This window comes from Apostichopus japonicus, chromosome 16 (genome assembly GCF_037975245.1).
Source record: "Apostichopus japonicus isolate 1M-3 chromosome 16, ASM3797524v1, whole genome shotgun sequence".
NCBI classification, from domain to species: domain Eukaryota; kingdom Metazoa; phylum Echinodermata; class Holothuroidea; order Aspidochirotida; family Stichopodidae; genus Apostichopus; species Apostichopus japonicus.
Genome location: NC_092576.1, coordinates 34,308,743 through 34,333,278, shown reverse-complemented (window position 1 = coordinate 34,333,278; position 24,536 = coordinate 34,308,743). Strand labels below are relative to the sequence as shown.

Genomic DNA, 24,536 nt, shown 5'->3' with positions numbered 1-24,536 from the left:
ATACAGTTTGCACTCTTCTGCGCTCCCCCCCCCGTGACGTCACTGAATCTATTACGTAATAGTACTTTTTACCGATTTCTACCCCTTTGGAGACGGAAAAAAATCGCGGTGTTGAGTTTTTGTTAATGTTAGAATTGTTAAGTTTAATATTATGTAAAGTCAAGTCTACGTGTCGCTTGACCTTTAAACCTTCCAGGGACACAAAAGATTGGCAATGGGTCTGTAATTATGTAAGTCATTTTGATTTAAATTCAATTTCTTTGACAGTGGTACAACATGGGCTATTTTGAAAGATTCTGGAAATGAATCTGAATAGGGGAGATAATTCTAATGTGACTACTATTAACGATTATTTTCAGTTACTTTTTAATGGAAGCAACTATATTTTACCTTAAATAACCGATTGATAAATGGTTTGAACGTCATCCATAGTTTTGCACAAGCACTCTGAAACAATTCACGAAATGCACATTGAGACAGAGGAGATGGACACACTTATGAAGGCAGTAACTCATCTGAGGAATGGGTCACAGTACCCAATGTATGCTCTACGGAATGGCAAAATGGGTCAAATTTTGCAGACTTGGTTAAATATATTTAAAATCCGGATGCTGTAGGCAGTATTATAAATCTGCTTAACACCGTAAAGTCAGTAGAAATTGGACATGTCGTGGGAAATATAGACGTGTGATAACCATATTTCAGATAATAACATAAGAGATTATTGAAACTGATAATGAAATAAACAATATTGTTAGTTTGACAAAAGTATGTAGGTAGTCATAAATAATAACATCAACCTGACCTTGTTTTTTTTAAATTGAATAAACTGAAATCCGAGACTGCCGTTTAATTAGACTGCTTTATTCAATTGTGTTAATGATATGCATATTTTAGTTTAATTTAGTTTAATACAGAAGTTCAAATTTGTGAATGAGAAATGAGAAATCGTGAGTTAGGCTAATGCAACGGAAAGTTTAATGCTCGTAACCTGAGAGGTTAACAAGAAAGGCAAAATAACATCATACAGTAAAACTATGTACATATCAAGTTTTTTTAATGGTGTACAGTCGTAGCCTTTGATCATTTTATAAATGAGAGAATTCAGGTAGATTTAATCCTATCAGAGTTGCTTTACGAAGTGTAAATACATTTTGCAGAACATTACTAAAACAGAAATTAACATTGCTAAACATGATTTAATATTGCTAAACAATAATTGTAAAGTATAATTACAAATTATAATTACATGAATTTCAACATGAGTCTATGTTTTTTTTAACGAATTTATGATCAATTAAACTCAACAGTGTTCGGATCCATTAACACAGTACACACTCAAACATGTTTGTATCCAAGTATTTTAGTCATTAGGCTATGATTAGGCTTCAAAAATATATTTTTGAAAAATATAACATCAAGTCAATTAACAAATACCGTATTCCTTTTATATAAGTGAATGCTGCCTAGCCAGTGGCGCATGGTTGCATTTGAATCGAAATGATATGGAAAGAAAAAATAAAGACTTTTATATCATGTAAAAACATATCAGTGTATCCACGTCTTATCACATGTCAGCTATTTGCCTTGGGAGCCTTCCTGATCGAAGAACAAAAGTCATATCAGACTATCAGTTATTGAAGAAAAATAATAATTTAAGTTCAAATCAAAATACTACGTTATTTTTACATATTAAGTGAATGCTACCTAGTAAGTGAAGGTAAAGTCTGCAGACAAACATGGTTGCATAGTTATCGCTAAATTACCATTTACAGTTTACACTATGGAAGGAAAACAATAAAATTTTATAGAATGGAAACAAAAAATGGTATTAGTTGTTTATAAAATAATGTTTAAATTTGCAATAATTGAGCGTATCTAAGTCTCGTCTCAGATTAGATCCGTGCCTTCCGTGAGACTTATTGATGGAAAAACAAAAGCCATATCAGATTATTTTTCAGGCCAAAGCTTCCTTCGAATGACGCGAACCAGGACCAAGAAAACCTCACCTGGAAAGAAATACGGGATGTTGTCTTAGGTGATATACGAGAACCATGTAGCACTTTGAACTGAATGATAACTTATAAATATTTAAATATTCTTTCAAAATGATCCCGAACTCCCTCGACAGTTGACCAAATAGTCCTATGAGAAGAGAATGGGGGAGGGGGGGGGGTTGTTCTACATATATCTTAGGAAGAATCAAGACACTGTAACGCGGGGTGCAAAGGTTATAACCTTCATTTCCCCCATAATTCACCATTTGACGTGAAATCTTGTATTTTTACCTGGGGCGGGGCGCCAGATCCTGTATATGAGAGTCATGTTAACACCCCTAGGGCCACCGTTCCTTGTAAATTCCCTGATTTCCTAAATATTTCGTGACAAATTCATGATCCTCCTTCATCACACACACATATACAACTTTACTTAGCAGGACATTGGAACAAGCTATAAGTAAATGTTCACACATACCTGCTACAGCAAGGACGATTCCAAGATCGAGTAATATAAGTAAGGTGGATAGGGTTGCTTGATATTGAACGGGCATATAAACTGCTGCTACCAAGATATTGAGAAATATCGCAGTGAGCGAAAACAGCTGTAAAGAACAGACATTTTAATAAATACTCATACTCGTCTTCGCAAAAATATTTAGTAAGTTCTCTTTTACAATACTTCGGAATGGTATCATATTTGACTATAATGTTAATATTACAAATAGCTTGCATTTATTGCCTGTGCCCAAGTACCACTTCCCAAATAACTTTAAGGTAAAAAGGCTTCTTCATATCAACTAACAAAGCAGCGATTCACAAAGCTTATGTTTCGGTAAGAAATGTTTTCAAATGAGCTACAATAAAAAAAACATAAAACATATAATGTGTTCTTAAAATATGCAATTTTACCTGAAGATGTTGTTCAAATCGACTTTTCATAGGAGAGAACTTTACATGAAGAGTCAAGAATAGAACCGATGTACCGATGGTGAATAGTTTCGTCAAAGCGTCTCCCCAACCAAGAAGTGTAATTAACATCGTCTGTCCAACCTTCCTACCAAGCTCTAGAATCTCCCAGAACCAAAATTTATCCTTGTAATTTTCACAAAGAAAATTCAGGCAGGAGGGAATGTTCTGACGCTGCTTCTGACTGGTATTAATAAGAGGGGTTTCTTCATTCAAATTTGAGCTGTTATTACACTGGATATTAGCCCTTTTTATGGAAGACTTTCGACAATATTTTCGGAGCAGGATCAACAGGAAGAAAGGGAAGGCTATTACATAGACAGCGGTGGCAATGTAGGCCTCAGCTTGGTATTGATCAATGGATTCACAATTAATATCATAGTCAGCTCGAAGTAGTGAAATCGTCATGTTACCTTCTTGGTCTACACGATAGATGTCGCACGAGCCTGGATAGATCTCAAAAATAGCATCACAAGTTGGTTGGTATGTTATAAAGAGGACAAGAAGTACGTAAGTATGTAACTTGGATTTGATCTTCTTAAGTTTCGTCATAATTTCTGCACTTCCATCTTTACTGAAAAACTTAAAGTATATTTTAGACACTAGATATATCACAGTGGACACCAAAATAATTGCTATTGGAAGAAGCAGGGCAATTTTGAATCGAATGATTGGATCAATTAGCAACCGGCTATTAAGGCACTGAGGTCGGAAAGTAATTTTTAATATGTTGAGGGCGACATAAGAAAATAATTCCCATACGAAGCGTAGTGGTCCACCCCAAGTAACAATGTGAATGCTCTCGTAAAGATCCCCAACCACCTGATAAAAACCAAGGAAAATTTTCATACGTGAAGAGAGTTTGTCCACAAACAATCTGCCGTCTGTTTCCCTCTTTTTCGTATTTTGCCAGATGACTAAGATGATAATCAAGAAGCACAGTGAGAGAGTTATTATCATCTCAGAAATAATAAACCATTTTGATTGACAGGGAAAGCAATAATGCAAAACAGAGTAATATGCATCTTGACATTTACTGCAAAGCCATCCTCTGTAACCGTTCAGACAATTACCGTTGATTCTATTCGATGTATAACTGTAGTTGTTTTCGCAGCTTTCGGGTCTAGGACACTTGAAGGCTCTGGGCATTTTGTGGTTGTACTCACTCGTCGATCGATTGTAACTATTATTCAATGTAAGGAGGTTTTTTACGAAGCTAGAGTAGAGTGATAAGTTCATACCAGTAAAAGACCAATTCCAATAGTAACCGGGTAACAGACTTTTAAAGTCATCAGTACAGTTTAAGCCTGTATATAAGCACAGCGTACACAATCCAAATCGATCGCTGCGGGTGTAATTCCTTTTACAGAAACAAGCTCTGAAACCAGCATGCCTAGTATGATCTGTTCCTTCTGGACACGTTTTACAGTCCAATGCAGATGAACCATTCCCCTGTATGACATAATTACCACTGCTACAATTTTTACACGTCTCGCTTCCAATCTCGTCCTGATAAAATCCACCTGTTTGAGAAATCAAATACTGTCCTTTTTTAAAGGTGTGCTCTAGGTTAAAGCTATTTTGGAAATTACTTAAATATTGCATTTAAATTCAATCAATTAATAATATAATCATCACCATATCATACCCTACATTACCAGAATCATTTCGTCATCATCATTGTCAATTCAATCAATCATCATTCGAAGCTGCTGTCAAAAACTACTCACCCCTTGGACAGGTCATGCATTCGCCGAAACCATTTCCATATCCACCTGGCTTGCAAGGACTACATGTGACATTTGAGTGATTTCTCAAGCACTGAAACCCTAGCTTTTGGAATGATAGAGTTAGGGCAGCCCCACTGTCTGTAAATGTCACATTTGCAACAAACTCGTTATGAACACAGACTCTAATAATTGAAGGGAAAATGGAATTTAGTAGTATTCGAAAGCGTCTTTTATACTATACGGGTGTTCTTCATATCTCGATGAAACAAAGAATAACATTTGATGTTACTATTAACTTACAACATCGCAAAAGTTATTGTTTAAATGTGTGGAAATTTTCGACATGTCATTAACCACTTACCCGGATACCTTTCTCGTATACCTTGGTAGATGTTTTAACTTCGCACAAGTCAAAAACCTGTTTCAAAAAGTCAAATGATAAAAGTTATTATCTATCCTTGTTTTTGAGAACGTCGGGCAATACAGTTGTACAAGTTTACCAAGATCGTTGAACCTGTATATTACTTTTTAAACATACTGTACTACAATGTTATCAACATACATTGCGATATATAAGCAAAAAGTGTGAGTTATATTAGATGAACATTGACTGGTAGAACGAAACACTCTTAAACAAGAAAACTATCGTCTTCAAATTAAGTTCCGTCCATGTGTAAGCCTAGTTGAGTTTATTTCGGATCGTTTGCTGCACCTATTAAACGTGCCAATGTGACGCAAAGTTCTGGTGACCCCGGCAATGTTGAAACTTGATGTTAAAAATATGCCACAGAGATTTTTATGTGGATTACTGCTGGGATTAAGACGACCTAATTACATTTCGTTTGGAAAATCTACTAAATATGATATTCAACTAAAATATATATTTCGAAAGATTGTAGGCCATGTCTGACAATTTCTTGCTTCAATCATCGTCACACGTGTACAATTATCTAGTTACTTACTGTTTTTTTTATTGATACTTACATTGTTGCATTGCCAATACTACCAAGAGCTGTCTCAGAGATCTCCTCAATATCGTTTTTGTACACGTGACTGAAAGATAACATAGTTATAACATAACATAATCATTTAAAATACAAGACCATGTACCAAGACATTTAAAGTACCAGAAATATTTATAAGGAAGTGCGGAACCACTTTAAATGGCACGATCACAATTGTTTGTGACCGTCGTCAAATCATGGCTAGAAACATATTATGTATGTTCTGAACTGGTTGAATAGCTTGAGACAAGATGGGTATATTTTCCTACCAGTTGATATCATATCTCTATGATAAAAATTAATCAATATTTTCCATTCTTCCTCCCTCCCCTTAAAAAAGCAAAACATAAAGAAATATATGATATTTTCAATAGATAAAAGATTTGGAATCATATTCCAATATCAGAGTAACTTACATCCACACGTCATGACTTTCTTTACTTTATATTTTAAAGCACATGATATTAATAATATATATATATATATATATATATATATATATATATATATATATATATATATATATATATATATATATATATATATATATATGCATTAACCATTCCCAACATGTTTTTAATGTGACGAACCTACTTCACCTGACCATGAACCAGATACATATTTACTTAACATTCGGCAGTGTTAGAATGTGAAAATATGCTAATGACTGGAATCTTTATCGTCGACATAAAACAATATTAAGAAATTTGTCAAGAATGCATTAAAATAGTATTAATTGTATTATTGTTTACATACATTGACTTAACAGTCCCTCCTCCAAAAGAGTCATTTATCAGTTTCGTTAATTTGTTTTCAAATAGATATCTGCCGGTAGAGGAAAAAAAACCATCGATTGTTCTTGGGAATTGAATGATGTGAAATACATATTTACATCGATTTGTGTTTGCAATTCAATGATGGGAAGTGTATATCCACATGCAAATATTACATTTCATGAAGTAAATATAAGGTATAATGTTGATAATGTTTATGCAATATTTCGATACGTACATATATTATCTTAGTCTCATTGAAACTAGGAAATCATCCGTTGTATATATATTGAATTAGTAACAGTGTAAATATGTGTGTGTGTGTTAGAAGCTGAAACCATCATTCTCACGTTCAGCTTGCAGTACAAATGAACATTACTCAATTGGTTTCAAATCATAAAATGCTGCCTTAAGATATTTTTATGTCCCTTTAAAGGCTATAAATCAGCAAAGCAGAGTTTATCTTGAAAATTTATTAATTATTATTATTGTACTTACATTAACTGAACACCTGTGTTGTTGAACGTATTTTCCTGAATAGCCCGAATTAAGTTGTTGTTAAGGAAGCTTTACAAATACAGAAAATTTAAAATAACCGTAAATAAATTGTTTACTTTCATTGCTTCATTGTCACTTAAATGCACCTGAATGCAACAAAGCTGTACACAATTTCTGTATTACAGTGCTAATTCCACAATTGAAATGAAATGGAAGTGCATCTTAAAATTTTCCTTACATTTGATGCAGGGTCTTCAAACCTTTAAAGGTGGTGTTCTTAAGTTGTGTGAGGTTATTTCTCTGGAGAAGCAGATACTGTATGTTATGTTCCGTTCCAATTGTTTTCCAAAGCCCGTCTGGAATCTCAGTTATCTGATTATTTGATAAGTCTCTGAACAAGTATCAAAATAAAAAGGAACAAAGCGATGGAAAAGTGTTATTCCTCTCATCTGCAGCTTGTCACGTTTAGGCATTTGTAAACCGTGTAACATTTTGTTAACCGTGTTCGGTTTTGTTTTCATGATGGAAAATAACTATCCACATCGATTTGCATTTGCAATTCAATGATGGGAAGTGCATATCCACATGCAAATATTTCATTTCATGAAGTCAATATAAGGTTTAATGTTGATAAAGTGTATACATTATTTTTCATTACTTACATATACGATTTTAGTCTCATTGAAACAAGGAAACCTCCGATTCACATAAATTGGATTAGTAACAATGTAAGAGTGTGTGTGTGTTTACCTCTGAATAACGTATGAAAGATTTCACAACAACACGTACTGATCTTACTACTGGGATCAAATATTCAATGAATGGTCAAAGGAACTATTTTATCGTTAATTGATTTGGCAAATCGGTTATTCTACTCATATACTGAAGTAAGTTATTTCCACATTTACTGTTTCGAATAGAAACCTTTTCAATGTTAAGTTCCTGGGTCTTTGATTTTGTTTTCTTTCTGCAGAAATTATGTTGATGAACTACACAATCTTACACACAGGATATAGCTGAAAGTTGTAACATCCTTACAATAAATGATTGATCTGTAATTTACTAAAAATATCTGCTGGTAAGGCTGTAATTCGATTCTGAGACAGAGAGCTGCAGAAAGAAAAAAAAAACAATAATTAACTCTACAAAGGTTAACGAAAATACAAAATCGTGTAATTTTATGTTTATATCTTTTGTAGATGACAAATAGCTAGTTGGCGCAAAATATACAGTAATGCAAATGAAGTATTTGAAATATCTTGAGGGCTTAAAAGAGAAATAAGAAGAGAAAGAAAGTCAACATAATTACTAAAAAAATATTGAACATACTCATAACAAGAGCACCCGAACCCACATACACGCAAGTTTAGAAGTATAATTAGCGTTGTCTTATTTTGGGGGTAATGAATAAAACCAACTGACAGAAATGCGTGCTCGTAAGCTGTATTTTGATAAATTTCGTTCTCAACCTGCCAAAAGATTCACTCATTAAATAATTCCAGCTAAATACTTCAGCTCGTTATATATGGTAACGTTTGTTTTCCTTCAGTACATGATTACTATGGCCAAGAGCGTGGAACATTTCGGCCCAAAGGCCTCAACAGCCTTTTCCTCGAAGCCGATGCACAAGACGCGTAAAAGTAATGTTACATATTTTAGGTTATTTCCATTAACGTTGAGCATAGTTCAGTACTGTACACACGTTCAATAATGACATTGAAAGGTTTCGAGGATGTGAGAACAAATCGTGTTATTTCTGACAATGCCGAATATTTGCGCATTAGCTGTTTCAAGCGTTGCCCATAGCGCCAGTTTCCCCGGTAAAGAGGCTGCAATATTACCTTCTTTAACTTTCTTAAACTCGCCATATCAAGCTGTATATATATAATAATCTAGCAATACAACTTATAAGGAGTTGAACACAACAGCACATAAGTATGATATAGTGAAGGTATCGTACTCACAAAAAATTCAGAGATTTTAGCCCAAGAAACGAATCCTTGGTAAGGGTGTGAATTCTATTTCCTGACATACTCCTGTGAGAGAAAATATAAATTACACAGTATGAAGTAGTACCGCGGCATAGCTGGAAATTTCGAGAGAATTTTGTGCTTTTTGTGATAAAAGCGTGGGTTTTGGCATAGAACTAGAGCTGGCATAGAACTGTTATGAAAAAAATGGATATTGGGCCATCTCAATTTCTGCCCCCCGTGGGTGTGGCAGCCATTTTCCAAAACGGCCGCCACATGACTCTTTATACGATATATTGTAAACATGTTGTGCTAAATTGTAGGCAGCTATGGAATGAAAATGTGGTTTATTTGGAGTAGAATCTATTTTAGGTGGTAACACATACTTCCTAGAGAGCAGAGAATCATTGCAGCGGCCATTTTTCAAAACGGCGGTCATTTTAAAGATGGCCGACATGCAACATTTTATCATCAATTGCTGAATTATTTGCATTTTGTAACCGGTTTCCTTTTTTTACATTAATGAACGATGCTGTAAGTGAAATGTCTTAGATCCTCCCTTAAAAGGATGAACCCAGATATACGGGGGAGGGGTGGGGCAGCGTTGGTGGGTGTTGGTAAGCATAAAGCAAATACCTCAACCTCAGAGATTAGTTAAAAAAATAATTCAGACTTTCGCTCCACGCTATCCTCAACTTTTTTCAAACTTTACTCATGGACATCTTTGCATATTCTTCCTCACTGGATGAACACATGAGCAAGGAGCCATTCACTCCATGGACATGATCCGGAAGCTGTGGACCATCTGAACCTAGAGCAGTCACCGGTAATTGAATTAGACCAACCATTGTATGCCATGTCAAAACAAACCCAGTGGAAATGGCCCAATGAATATAGAGAGGACAAGTTTTTAATCATGTTCGATGGACTCCATATAGAGATGGCTGCTCTCAAGACGCTCGGCGACTGGTTACAAGGTAGTGGATGCGTTGAGGCACTGTATATGCGATATCACGATCCCAGGAACTGCTGACTTTTTCTTGCGAGCATCGCATCTGTCCCGTACGAGATGATCCCACCAAGTAACTGTTTCGGCCTTGTAAATTCTTAAACGCCGTGCCTATGACCTGCATTGTAAGACAACGCTGGGAAATAGTGATGGCATAGTGGAGTTCAATAAATGGTGTAGGCAAAGGGAACAACCATGCCCCCACTTCCAGTACTGGGCAACTGTTATGGAGTTGGAGCTATGCATACTAGTGTTTGTCCGTTCACTGCAGATTGGAGCCTTCGCAATGTACCTTAATGCACTAGCGGAGCTCGCAACCTGGTTCCATGCCTTAGATCACATCAACTATGCAAAGTGGATCCCCGTTCATATCAGGGATATGGCAGATCTAGAGTTCACTGCTGGGCACTTCACAATACGGAAGACGAAGAAGACATGCTCTGCTATTCCCATCGACCAGATACATGAACAAACAATGCATACATCAATGAGGACGGTGGAGCTGTTAGTCTCACTAACAATCCGAAGGCACTCCTTCGGTGGATGGTAGCGGGGCTTGAGGTTGCAAGAGTGATACGAGATTCCATGATGAACAGCCCTACAAGAAGGACCATGCTGACACCGAGTGTTCAGTCATCATTCACAAAATATGTTCGATCCCTTGTATCTGTGATTGGTGACTTCGGCAATCCCTTCGAGGCAGTGAGCACTGATCTCGTAGTACTCAATACGAAGAAGATTGCAGACCATGCTGCAGTGGAGACTGTGAAAACTGCCAAACGAATGGGACAAGATCAGTTCAACAAGTTCAGCAGAGAATGTCTGATAGGTAGATCGAAACCTATCACTGATCCGATACATCGCAACAACCTGAGGCTCTTCAAGGGTTCCACTGAAGCAGTCCGACAAACAACAGGCAGCTTCACTCATAAGTTGCCAGAACAGAAATGGGAATCTTGAAGAGTTCTTCCGCCACGAGAACCAGGCATGTCTCCAGCCTTATCTGACTCGGGAAATCGCCATCTGGGTGCAAAGAGCGATCTCCTGGTATGCTTGTAAGAATTATCCGAGTCACAAGAGGAGACTCCATTGGCAAGTAGCATCGTCCTTGATGGATCAGTGTTCGTACAGATGGTGAGACCATCTGGTGCTAAGAACTTTGCCGAGTATGCAGCTGAATCGTTAATTCCATACGTCTCTTCAAAATTTCGGAATACATCTCGCGTAGACGTAGTTTGGGATAGAGACTTGAATGATTTACTGAAGAATACAGCTAGAGCGAAACGTGGTAAAGTCGTACGCAGGCGAGTTGTTGCGGAGACTGCGATACCACGAAATTGGCACGACTTCCTTCTCGTCGATGAAAACAACACAGAGCTTTTCAGTTTCTTATCACATGCCCTCATGGAGTCATTCGAGCAGGAAAACGAACAACTAGTCATCATTGACGGGGAGCTCGTCTTGTGTCAGCCACCCCTGGAGGATTCTCTCTCGCTCGCCTCATGCAATCATGAAGAGGCATTCACTCGCATAATGTTACATGTAGCCCATGCAGCAAGTCAAGATCATGACAAAATACTTGTACGAGCTATGGACACTGTGGTTGTGATCCTAGCCATATCTACAGTGCCAGTCCTGAGTCCAGAAACTGAAATCTGGCTAGCATTTGAACTGGAAAGAAGTACCGATACCTGGCCGCTCATACAATGTTACAGAGTCTTGGACCAGATAGATCTCTTACACTGCCGATGTTCCATGCGCTAAGCGGTTGTGATACCGTTTCCAGCTTCGTCGGCCATGGAAAGAAGAAAGCTTGGAGAACCTGAGAAGCCTTTCCTGAACTGACAGAGGTGCTATTACAGTTCGTGTGCGCACCGAGTGGCATACCAGATGATGGTATGCCTAGTATCGAGCGGTTTGTCATTTTGCTCTATGACAGGACTAATGAGGGAACATACATCAACAAGGCACGATGAAAGATGTTCGCAAAGAAGACAACTGTGAAGCAGATTCCACCTGCGAGGGCAGCTCTGGAACAGCATGTAAAACGAGCAACTTACCAAGGAGGCCATGTATGGGGCCAGACACTAGTGTCAAATCCAGAATTGCCATCTCCAACTAACTGGGGGTGGACTTAATCAGATGGAGGGCTGTATGTGCCACACTGGACCACACTACCGGAAGCTTCGAAAGCTTGTGGCTGCAGCTTGCAGAAGAAAGGTTGCAATAAGAATAGGTGCAAAAGGTCCGCACTCAAATGTACATGATTGTGCGGGTGTGAACCTGCTTTATAATGAGGTATCATGATATGTATGCTCCGGAGCTAGCTTCATACTGGTCTTCCAGTGTTCCCAACTAGATTGTACTTTTCTATTAGGCTGCAATTATATTCTCTTGCTGAAAGCCCTTCCAAACTGAGGAGTTTTCGATTTTGAGTGGATAACCGATGGACTGACTGGGAAATAGGCAGAATATATTTACAGATGACAACACACTTTACAAAAACAAATCGCCCAGTAAGGTGAAACATTTTTTCGGTTACACCGTGAGTGGACTATCTCAATGTTACTCATATCTGTTTGTTGCCGAAAAAGGTCCCTCCTCGTCTCATAAATGTTTCAATGGTTTATCAGAATTCAAATCATCAAGAGGCATAACTAAGTTTCAGTGATATCCTTCCTATGCATATATTCTGATTCAGAGGTTAAGCAAACCCGTAATTAGTGATATTGTTATGAATGTTTTTGACATGATGGAATATTTGAAATATGATGGAGCATATCGGCATAATACCCCTTCAAATTGTCTATCTTCCCACACTACGAGTAATATCACTCTAAACTTTAAGCTTGTCCAAAAATGGTTCTGATGAATAATTCTGAATGTTGAGCCTGATAATAGATTGAGGTAAATTGATACCTTGTTAAAAGAGAGTGAGATTTAAAGTGATATATATATATATATATATATATATATATATATATATATATATATATATATATATATATATATATATATATATATATATATATATATATATATATATATATATATATATATATATATAATATAATATAACGAAAATCCACGTTTACTCCAAAGAAAATATTATTAGAGAAAACCAGAGAAATAAGATATGACTCATAATTGACAAAAAGGAGTAAGTTTTAGGAAATATATTGGAATTTTCGGTCCCCCTGGGACCTTCGTCAGCAATACTTGGGAGTCGAATGAAAAGTACAAAATGTGACACAATGAAAGAATGACGCTAGATAAGTGTAAGTTGCAATGATGGAAATATTATTAGAGAAAACCAGAGAAAAAAGATATGACTCATATTTGACAAAAAGGACTAAGTTTTAGAAAATATATTGGAATTTTCGGTCCCCATATATATATATATATTTATATATATATATATATATATATATATATATATATATAACCATATATGTATATATACATATATATTATATCTATATATATATATGGTTATATCTTGCTTCGAGTAACGTTTATTTGACCGATTTCACTTGTTAAATGTATCAATAGTACAATTATTGAGCACTGAGGTGATTGTTTTTACATTAATAAGCGTGATACGTACAAAAAAGAGATTTTCGGTGTAGCTCGGAAGAAATCTTGAGGAATCGAAGACAGCTGATTTTCAGCAATGCGTCTAGACGTGAAACGATATTAAATGGAGTTAAATGAATGTACTATGATATTAAAATCACAACAAACTCTTTCCGTTCGAGCACCAATTGTTTGTGACAATGGTGGCTAGATCAACCAACTTCCATTGTCAGTCGGGGATAAAACCCTTCAGTCTGGATCGTTTCAATTTCAGTGCGGAAAGACAGACCAGTTATATGCATAGGAAAACTTATGGCTAGAATCGGAAGGTTGTGACGATTCACGGTCTCTTTAACCGTTCAAAAAAGAAACCAAAAGTATTGATGAGAACAACCATTCCGTTAGATATCAAACTTATAAACATCATTTATTGTTTTAATATACTACAAACTGCTCTGTTAAAAGTCTAAACCTTCTCCAAGTTACAATATCATGCCACCATCTTAATCATATGAGGATATTTGGCATCCCGCCCCACCCCCTCGTATTCTTTAAATCATACACACGCTACTCTTGTGCATGAATATACTTCATTTTATACTTACAGGTTCTTTAAGTGAGTACAATTCATAATTAAAGTGTCGGGCAGGTACGTTAATCTATTAAACGAAATATCTCTGTTGGGAAAGCAAACAACGTTACCTTTTTTTTCCAATGATAACTTTAAAGTTGGGAAAAACAAAATCTTTATTTATTGTCGGTTAATCTTTTCTTCCATTGCTTAAAAATTCCAAGATAAATGATCCTTAAAGTAAGAAAGGATGCATTATATTTTTATCCAGGCGCTGATTTTCGGTTGGATGTAGGGAGAAGTCACATAAATTAAAAATTGTTTACTCCTACTGCATGATTTACATTACAGGTACATACTGTTTCAATGATGGCTATGTTGACTTTGTTGTAAAGAAACCTTGAAACCTAAGACATTAAATTATATAAAACTGAAAGCCCCCTACAGTGTTGTAGTCAAGTAAGTATGTTATAGAAGAAGAAAATAATAATCAAGAATACTTACAATGTAAACAAATTCGTATTTTGTTGGAAGATTCCTTTCGGAAGCTTGCTTATGTAGTTGTGAGAAATGTCTCTGTTAGAAAAGCAAAACGATGCATCAAGAAAATAAAAAATACTACTCTTCTTCTGAGATTCTGAAAGGTTACAGCTAAAACTATTTGCAGACCTTAGTTCACTGACAACAATCCTCTTGGAAAAAAACATAAACAAATATGAATTTTTTAGACGCTTTCATATAAAAGAGAAATGTTCTATGTAATTTTTTTTTTTTACATATCTTTTTTAGATAACACAGCACAGAAGAATATGATTTATGTGTAACATAAAAAACGAACGCATTTCTAATGTGAAAACCGTAAGGTTTTCACAGCTTTGACATCCAGAAGTAATATTATTTAATCATTCTCAATTTACCCATTTTTGACAGTTGAGCACGAAATTATGCCGAAGTTTGATTTTGTCTTGGTATTAACCGCTTTGTTTACCGTTTTGTTCAGAATATGAATAAAATAATGAAGGTTACATTATTATATATATATATATATATATATATATATATATATATATATATATATATATATATATATGTATATATATATATATATATATATATATTGAATGCAAATGTATAAACTATTAGCAACTCCTAAGTCACATCCCTATTTTGTATAAATCTTGGAGCTAGTTTAGATTAATTCATCACTTAAGATTTAGTTGCGGTAAAAAAATGACTTTAAGCAGAGTTCTTTATCACCAATGTCATCAAAGTTGCAATTTCTTGTCAGTTATTTACAGTATGTGTATGCAAAATTAATGTTACATTGTATTCAAACGCATTTGTATCTAATGTTTCAAAAATGAACACGAAACACTATGGCTTAAACAATTATGATATAACTATGTGTGTATCTTTTCAAAATGTAACGATGGTTTACTATTGACTTTACTCTTTTTACTCAGTAACGTAACGTGTGTCGTTTTCATTACAGAATAGGGAGAGTTCACAACCACAGGTTTTAAAAAGGGAGACTTCTTACTAGAGTATGCAGGGAATCTTATCACAGCAGAGGAAGGATGTAATATGGGGGAAGAGTACCCACCAACCACTGGGAGTTATTCTTTATTTGGGATCAATATGTGATAGGTACACACAATACAAAGAAAATATATACCAAAGCAGCCAATTTTAGCCATTGTTTTTAAACATCAATTTTTTTAAGGAGCAATGACTTTTACACCGAGTGAGCTATTAGAACACTTCTCAAAGAAACCGATGCTATAAAAACTCTCAATGTATTGATTACCATTTGTTTTAAAGATCATTGATTCAAATGTTATATTCATCCTTTAGCCAATACACTTCAGGCTGGTGTTCGTGGTGTTAATTATTTCACTGAAATGGGAGACAATAACAAAAATAATACGGTGGTTCGATTGTAAACACTATTTCATATCTTTCGAAAATCTAAATTCCAATCCAATAAATAAAAATTTACCGTCCATTTCTGCTACCATGTGTTTGTGAGGGGTGGTGGAGGGAAAAAAATATTGTTTTGTGTACATGTTACTGTAAATGCCTGTCTAATTTCGGATAATCATTTATTGTGATCTCCTTTTCACTCCTTACTGAAGTTAACATATATCTATATGCGATGGTAATGGTTTATGCATACATGTTTGCATTAATGTGTGTTTATGACACAAATCTTGTTAATGTAGTATCTTAATACCACATTGACTAAAGGCAACCTAATGATTTTTTGGTAGGAAACAAAGGTCATGGTGAGCCATGGTGAGTTTCCACCTACTGTATAAGGTTTAGAGTAATTGTTGAATCATATCTTAGTTAATATTTAGTTAGATAGTAAAATTGTGATTTAATATCTACTTTGGAAAGGAAAAATAAAAAGAGGGGAGGTTTGATGATTGAGGTACATTGGGGATAACAATTGACTCGATCCAATTACCCAGCCCCACTTAGACCCATTTCAAACCTTTAGAAGCAGTAGAGAAACTAAATATTTATCTGTTTACTGCGTTCATGCAATCAGTGTTGCACCGAAGTATCATTGCATCATAATACACTTTTGCTTCGTGGAAGAATATGCCTCGTTTGAATGAATGGTCAACACATGTTTGTCATATCACTGGGACAATACAAAAGTAAAATTGCACTATGTTGCATCATATATTGAATGCAACATGGACAAATAAGTCTACCTATTGTTTAAATGAATGGTCAAGACATATGTGAGACTGGAACCATGTATGCAACCAGTGTAGTACACTAGTACTGTCGTATCTCACTGCATGCATTGTTGAAGAATACGTCTGCCCATTATTTTGGATGAAGGTGCAGCACCAATACATTTCTCAGAGTACTTGAACCATGCAGTTTGTGTTGTTTTCTGCTGCACCAAATACTAAATGAATTGTGAAACAATATGTCTAACTATTGTTTGAATGAATGGTCAACACTTGGCACAGTAGAACCACGTATGCAATCAGGGTTGTACACTACTACTGTTGCATCACACATGTAATTGTGGAAGAATACCTCAACCTATATGTTTGAATAAATGGGCGACATATATTATATATAAGAGACATGCAATGTTTCTTGTCCAATATTGTATCATATTCTTTACATTTTAGAACACTATAAAACCTCAATTTGTAAAAATGGTCAATATATTGTCAGACTTGAGCAATTTAGTCTGTACTTTACATTGTTGCATCATACTGATAACACTGTGAAACAAAGTTGTGCTATATCAAGAAAGTTATTGTCTGTGTTTTGGATTGTAGCAGATACATATGTTTATATACAGTAACACTTGTAAGAGAATGTTTTTAGTATATAGTTTGTTCTTACTGTAAAAATGTGTCTAATGATCTTGGTAAGGGTTGTGCCTTCCATAAGATTTGACATTTACCAGCTTAGAAGGAACAAACTTGGACATTAATATGGATGATGACAACTTAATATTTTATGAATGATCGAGAGTACATTTGTCACACTGAAGCAATTATGGAATGTTATGTCTACATATTGGTTGAATGTATTGTTAACACATTTGTCGGACTGAACCATGCATTAAATCTGAGCTGTACACTATTGTCACATAATGTGCCGTAATGTCTACCTATTATATGAAGAAATGGGCAACATATACATCTACAACAACCGTACAATCTGTATTGTTCACTGTGGCCATATGGACTACATAGAACAGCAGGTCAAGCTTACCTCATGTTTGAATGAAGGGTCTACATACACATATTTAATTATCTAGCTTTTGCAATATGTATTGTTCATTGTAGCATATTTCTGGCTACATTATTGCAGAACAATATATATACCTATTGCTTGAATGATCGGTCAACACCTTTATATTTGCATTCAAAATCATTGCCAGTCAATAAAGAAATACATTTGTGTTTCATGTCCTTGAATAGGTGGAATATTGTAAATGTGAGAACATATTTTGTTGTCACTTTATTTGCATATACATATATATATATATATATATATATATATATATATATATATATATATATATATATATATATATATATATATGTTGGACTTTACTGCTTATGAAGTGTGGTCATTTGCAGTTGACCTTCTTGTTAGTTATATGTCTACTATATGTTATATCTATATGTTATATCTATATGCAACTATATGTTATGTATCATTTAGAGCATCGTGCATTGGAATGGGTCAACTTGCATGGAAAAATACGTACTGAAACGGCAAGCGGCACCAAAACAGTGATTACCCGATGGAGTTAGGAGGGCTTATTAACATATTGGGCTGGTTTGAAAGCTGTAGGGGTTGGGATGAAATACATATTAAGATGCAACTTGATAGTGCATATTTGTAAGCTTTGAAGTAACTTTCCCGTAAATTTGTTTTTATAGTGCAGTTTGTAGCAGCATATTGACCTTGTGACAAGTAATCTCAATACAACCTGCTCCCCTTGCCTCTCCTAACGACAGTCCTGCTTGAAGTGTTTTGGTATCAAAATAAGCAGAGTTAAACGCTTGACCAAATCTTACTTCATTCGACAAAAAAAAAAAAAAGGTAAATATCACCAACTTAAGAACAGAAAAGCTATAAGCATTTGGCTGAAACTAACAAAACTAACCAAACAAGTTGACATAATTGATCCATGCAGTATCTTTGACTAGAACCACCAGCCTATAGCAAAGGATATCATCAAGAAACCTCTGCAAAGTGACGAGAAATACTTTTTTATTAATAATTTAATCTCATTAATCTTTTGCATAATTTATAAGAAAATTCTTAGAACTGAATGGAAACTGAATATCTTCAATTGGTGACACAAACACCCACCCACACACATATATATATATATATATATATATATATATATATATATATATATATATATATACGTATATATATATATAATAGTATATATACATATATAAATATATATATATATATGTATGTGTATATATATATGTATATATATATATATATATATATATATATATATATATATATATATATATATATATATATATATATATTTAAATACAATATACATATCATTCAGCCAAAAACAATAATAGTCATAATGCAAAAAATTGCATCATATGTAACGAAAAAATCATCAATGGACATGTCATCTTACGTTATCACAATTTAACTGCCTGTATATTTTTAGTAAATTATGAAAATGTTAACGTACAGATCCGACAAAATTCTGTTTGAAGAGAAAGTGTTAACATCACAACTGCTAATTTGATTCCGAGAAATTTTCCTGAGTTAAGAAAAGAAAAAAAGAAGTATTAGAAAGTGTCCAAGGGCGTAGGAACCGGGGGCTGGGGGGCGCCAGCCACCCAGTGAAAAATGTGGAGGGGCGGAAGTATCATTCCGCCCCCCCCCCGCTTTGAAAGTCAGAAAACCCCTTTTTCATTTCCAAATGAGAAAAGAAATCTCATTTAGAGCACCAAATTGCATCTAAGGCCTGGTGAAAATACAAAATTAAGTTTACAAAATGGAGTGGGTGTTGAAGTGTGCTATATTGCACCAAATTGCATCTGAGGCTACCTGGAAATGCAAAAATTCCAAAGGGGAGGGGTGCCCCCAGACCCCTCCCCCAGGCCGGCCATCAGTCTTCAGCCCCCCGCCCCCACTCAAAAGTACCTTCCTACGCCACTGAAAGTGTCGGTGTATTAACAAATAATATTCAAATATTCAACGTATCCCTATTCAGCATTATGTTAATTTTGATTTTATTTGTTATTAAATCCATATTGTTTTCTTATTTGTATTGACGTTTACTATATTGTAATACGATCAACATTTATGCTCACAAGTTCATGCAGGTAATCTATTGCAATCAAACACTGCCAAGAAAATCAATTATTACTTTTGTTATTATTATTTAAAATAGTTCACCGCATTAGAAATAACAAGATACTTACAGTGTAACAACAGAGGACATTGAGGAAAATATCTTGGGTGGTAGGCCATGAATAGAGTTTCTCGAAAGAATACTGAAAACAAAATGTGAGAAATAGGGAGAGAAAGGGTTAAAAGTACAATCAAGGTGCAAAATGAGAAATATGTGTTATATTAGTTGGTATTCTACACAATATACACTACACACAAATACAGTAGAAACAAACAAAATCATTTATTTTTTTGACATTCGCATTTACGCATGGATATGTTTGATTTTTTTTTAAAACTTACATTATTGCAAGATTCTTCAGATTCATGAAAATGTTTTCAGAAAGTTCCTGCAGCTTGTTTCGTGATAACTGTCTGTGAAACAAAGAAAACGTCCGAATTAGTTGTTCTTAGCAAATGATATATGAAAACATAAACCAAGGATATGTAATAATATAAAGACGCAATAGGGGGTGCATATTTATTAAGGTTTTAAATACAAACTGTGCACCTTTATTTGTAATGTTGATACTTACAATTCCTCCAGATTGGTTGTCTTATGTAGTAGTTCATCTGGTATATATTTTAACTTGTTTCTTGTCAATTTCCTGTACGGAAGATAAATAGTTAAATATTGTTTATCGAACTGTATACGAAATATGACAATTTTGCATCACGCAAAAAAAAATACTTAACAACTTTGACAAAAGTTTTGGAATGATAGAGAATGTTTGTTCTTTATATGCTGCGTTTGTAATATCGAGATACTTCAAGTGTCAACATACGAATATAATAGCGTCATATTACATGTATCAATATACAGACGCAATCCTTTAAACTATTAAATATTAAGTTACAGAAAAGCATCATATTTTCTGTCTGTAGCTTCTAAACAATCACTTGAATTAAAACAAGGTTAAGTAGTGATATTTGAATACTTTGTTCTACTCAATTTCAAGCAACAGTTACAGAAGTAGTGAACGAACAGTGTTGCCAAGTTGGTTGTCTTCCAGAATATCTTCTCAGGCAGATGACTCAGTGTGTTATTCGTCATGTCTCTGTCAGATATAGAAATAAATACTGGTGACATACCTCGAAAAAGTTAGCAAGGAAACCAACACGAAAATGCATTTCAATGTTAAATGTTACCACCAGCCTAAAACTCTGATATAAATCTAATTACCCAAAAGTTTCATATGGGGGCACTCATTTTTACTATCTACAACCTCCTGATGTAACGTTAAACCAATTAAGGAAACGTAAGGTATCTGAAAACACTAGTCCTTTCTTGTGGAATCGTGGAATTATGCTTTAAGTTTTCAGTACAAAAATAATACGTTGTATTAAATCTCATTGTAGGCAAAAGTAAAGGAAACGAACTATATTGTGAATACATGCTCATAGAGTTCTCACCCCTCACATGGCAGGATAACTAGTTAATGTTAGGATGTAATTTTCTTGAATTTACGCAAATTTTCAATCGAAAGAAATAAGCAGCTATATGAGTAATTTTCTAGAACCGTTCGTCAAATTAAATGCTGAATTGACATCAAGCAATATTATGTCAAATTAAAATCCACATTTTTGTATTGGGCCTCTATAAGAATATCTTACCAATCATTGCTCCTGAAAGAATATCATTTTGACGCAATTAATATTACACCAGATACACACAGAGAACTACTGTAAATCCTAACGTTTTGTACCAATTTAAGTAAAAACTAGATAAAGTTTTATATCGGTAGCATGTGCTATCAGGATTACAGTAAGAACAGAGGATATGTGTAATTCCGACAAATCCAGTTTGATGCATTTGTTGGAATTACACATATCCTCAGCTCCTATATTTATCAGCACGATCCACTTTTTACAAGTTTTAAGATTTGCAGTTGTTACTTTTTCGATGTGTGTATCTGTTGATTATTGAGTGATTTAACTCTTTAATAACAATAACATATCACATCAAACTATGTTTGCAATCTCGGTATGTATAAATATGTTTCAGTACAGATGTGATAAAATAAGTATCACATTGGTACGTAACTAGGTCTTATTATGATAAAATAAGTATGCATATAACTATAAACAATGTGTTATGAGATTTATCAGCAGAATTTACGTTATTACCATTTTTTCTTCATCAATGAAGAAATGTCGAGGACAATTTGATAAAAAAAATACCACTAACCTAAATCAATTTGTTCAATGTACATTGATCAACAATTTCAGCTGCAGAGAAGTGCGAATGGTTATTTTATTCGTAACTTGATCTAGTCTTATGACTTATAACTTGACAATGTACTAGATTTTAAAATGTCTCCGTTACTCACACTACTTTCATTTCTGTGTTGAAATTAAAGGCACCGTCGGATATAGTCTCCAAGATATTGCTCTGCAAATATCTGAGGAGAAAATATTATTATCGGTATGACGTTAAATGTCGTAGACATTGTATATTAATGTTGTCCCTTCTGTAGGCAAATATTACAAAATATTTGAGTTAAAAGAGGAGCTACTTACAAGTTAGTCAAATTCAACTGGTTAAGTAAAGCACCCCTGGGGATATACTTCAAATTATTCACCGTCAGACTTCTGGGAAAAATATAAATAATAGCAACGATTAAGAAACAAACAAATTTTAACATAATAGGTCTATATTTTACTGCAAAATACAATGAGGGCTAAGTAAGCGGCTTGTATTGCCAAAAAATGTATTACTTTGTTATGTTGTTATAGTGTTATGGAGCTAAAGGTTGAGGCTAAGCTTCGTATTTAATTGATCATATGGAAACAGTTTGTCACTTATCTCTTTACAGTTGCAGTTTTGGCTGTGAAAACAATCTGTTTCTTCCAAATAATGGTCCGTGACCTTCTCTGGGTCGTTTGACTATAACTTTCCTTGCATGAAATATGAAATGCCGTACGCACAATACTTACATCTTAGTAACGTTTGGCGGTATATTCGTCGGAAAGTAACCCAGGTTTCTATTGGTACAGTTCATTTCATAGTACTTGTTAGTTCTGCGACAAGTACATTTCGCATTACCTCCACATAGAATCGCTCCACGAACTATGACATGTAAAAGAACAGGTTTAATGATACCGGACGTTGCTTGTTAATAATAATAACCCTTGTTCTGAACTGATGATGATAGGGGTTTTTAATGTACACCGGACACTAAGGACATTGGACGTTGTGTATAATTAGTGGTTTATGCCATCATAATCTTACAAGAAAAATCTAAGGCAATGTCTAGAAGGGTGATGGATATGTTGTGTCTCTTTAATTTGCTGATTCGTTGATTCGTTTTTCGACATAGGCAATCAGCAAAGTTAATATTGATTTTCTTTATTGAAACAATCATGTAAATTAGAACAAGAGAACATCTCACGAATATATAGAAAGTGTATGTAATAAAAATTTAACTTAAGTTTTTACTTCGTTTCTTTGTAGACATAGCCTGTACAAAATGATAAAATAGAATTACACTTGACACTTTATTAAGGTTAATATTATACTTCTAAGCATCACAAAATACCTTCATAGCTTTTGAGTATTTCTTTGTGAAGAAGGGAAAAGAAAACCGCTATGATCAGTCTCCTGGGAGCTTCACTCTGAAATGAAAATAGCGTGACAAAGGTAAACTTCCTGCGCTATTTCAAACTCATATCTTTTTTTTTTGTACGACCAAATAATGCAAAAATAAAAAAAAAACGCTTTAAGAAGAAGCATTTTGGCGACAGAGAAACGTTAAAATTGATATCTTTCGAAGAAAGTTTATTAGTTCCACAAAAGAACTGAATAATGAGAGTAACTTGTTCTCTATGATTAATTAAACAATAAATTCAAGTTAGAATATCAGCAGAGCATATCTTTACAATCATTGAATTGGAAATATGGCATACTAAATATCATGCTGCAAATCATTTCAGAGAACACGATGGAAAATATTTATAGCCACGCTCGTAAGGGTAATTATAAAATAAGGTCATTAATAATACGTTTGACCTTGCACAGCAATGCGACCAGGAAATAACTTACTTCAGTCAGCAATGGATCTGCTCAATCGTATTATAGAATAAGTTTAGGGGTTACCAACATTTTTGTTCTAATATTTTGAATATAAAGCTGGATTGGTGTTCAAAGTAATTGCCACTACTAACGATCACTTGTTATATCAATATCAGTTACTTATCAGAGTCTTGTTACCTTTATGAGTATCCTTTCGTAGAGACATGGTAATATAACAGTTAAATGAAAATCAAATGAACATACTAAAATCCTTTATAGTCATTACACAAGTATCAGACGTATGGCACTCAACAGCCTACAGATACGACTTGCAAGATACAACGACTTTTACTTACGCAAATTTTGAACCCCATCGGCAACAGAACCCCTCAGTGTCTACGTACAAGTAGGAACTTTCTGAAGGATAAGCAGAACCGCCAGTTATGCTGTACAATTGACACTCGACTCAAAATTAAACTTCCTTGTTTTCGAG

The 24,536-nt window shown here is 34.5% G+C and overlaps 1 protein-coding gene across 2 annotated transcripts; it reads right to left on the bottom strand.

Moving 5' to 3' along the window:
• Positions 1 to 711: 711 nt before the first annotated feature.
• Positions 712 to 24,536, bottom strand: LOC139982385 (uncharacterized). Of its 2 annotated transcripts, none has more exons than XM_071995169.1 (24): positions 24,400 to 24,536; positions 23,571 to 23,646; positions 22,969 to 23,101; positions 22,552 to 22,623; positions 22,362 to 22,433; positions 21,018 to 21,089; positions 20,568 to 20,639; positions 20,335 to 20,406; positions 20,064 to 20,135; positions 19,325 to 19,396; positions 14,602 to 14,673; positions 14,132 to 14,203; positions 13,558 to 13,629; positions 8,936 to 9,007; positions 8,010 to 8,081; positions 7,210 to 7,362; positions 6,972 to 7,040; positions 6,457 to 6,525; positions 5,681 to 5,749; positions 5,058 to 5,114; positions 4,697 to 4,878; positions 2,910 to 4,489; positions 2,476 to 2,602; positions 712 to 2,009 (listed from the first exon to the last, which is right to left on the bottom strand). In XM_071995169.1, exons 1-24 carry the CDS (start codon positions 24,415 to 24,417, stop codon positions 1,951 to 1,953), a joined length of 3,456 nt encoding a protein of 1,151 aa, XP_071851270.1. In that variant the 5' UTR covers positions 24,418 to 24,536; the 3' UTR covers positions 712 to 1,950. The 2 variants fall into 2 exon arrangements, with proteins under 2 accessions (XP_071851270.1, XP_071851271.1); XM_071995170.1 differs by having other exon boundaries at positions 22,552 to 22,620.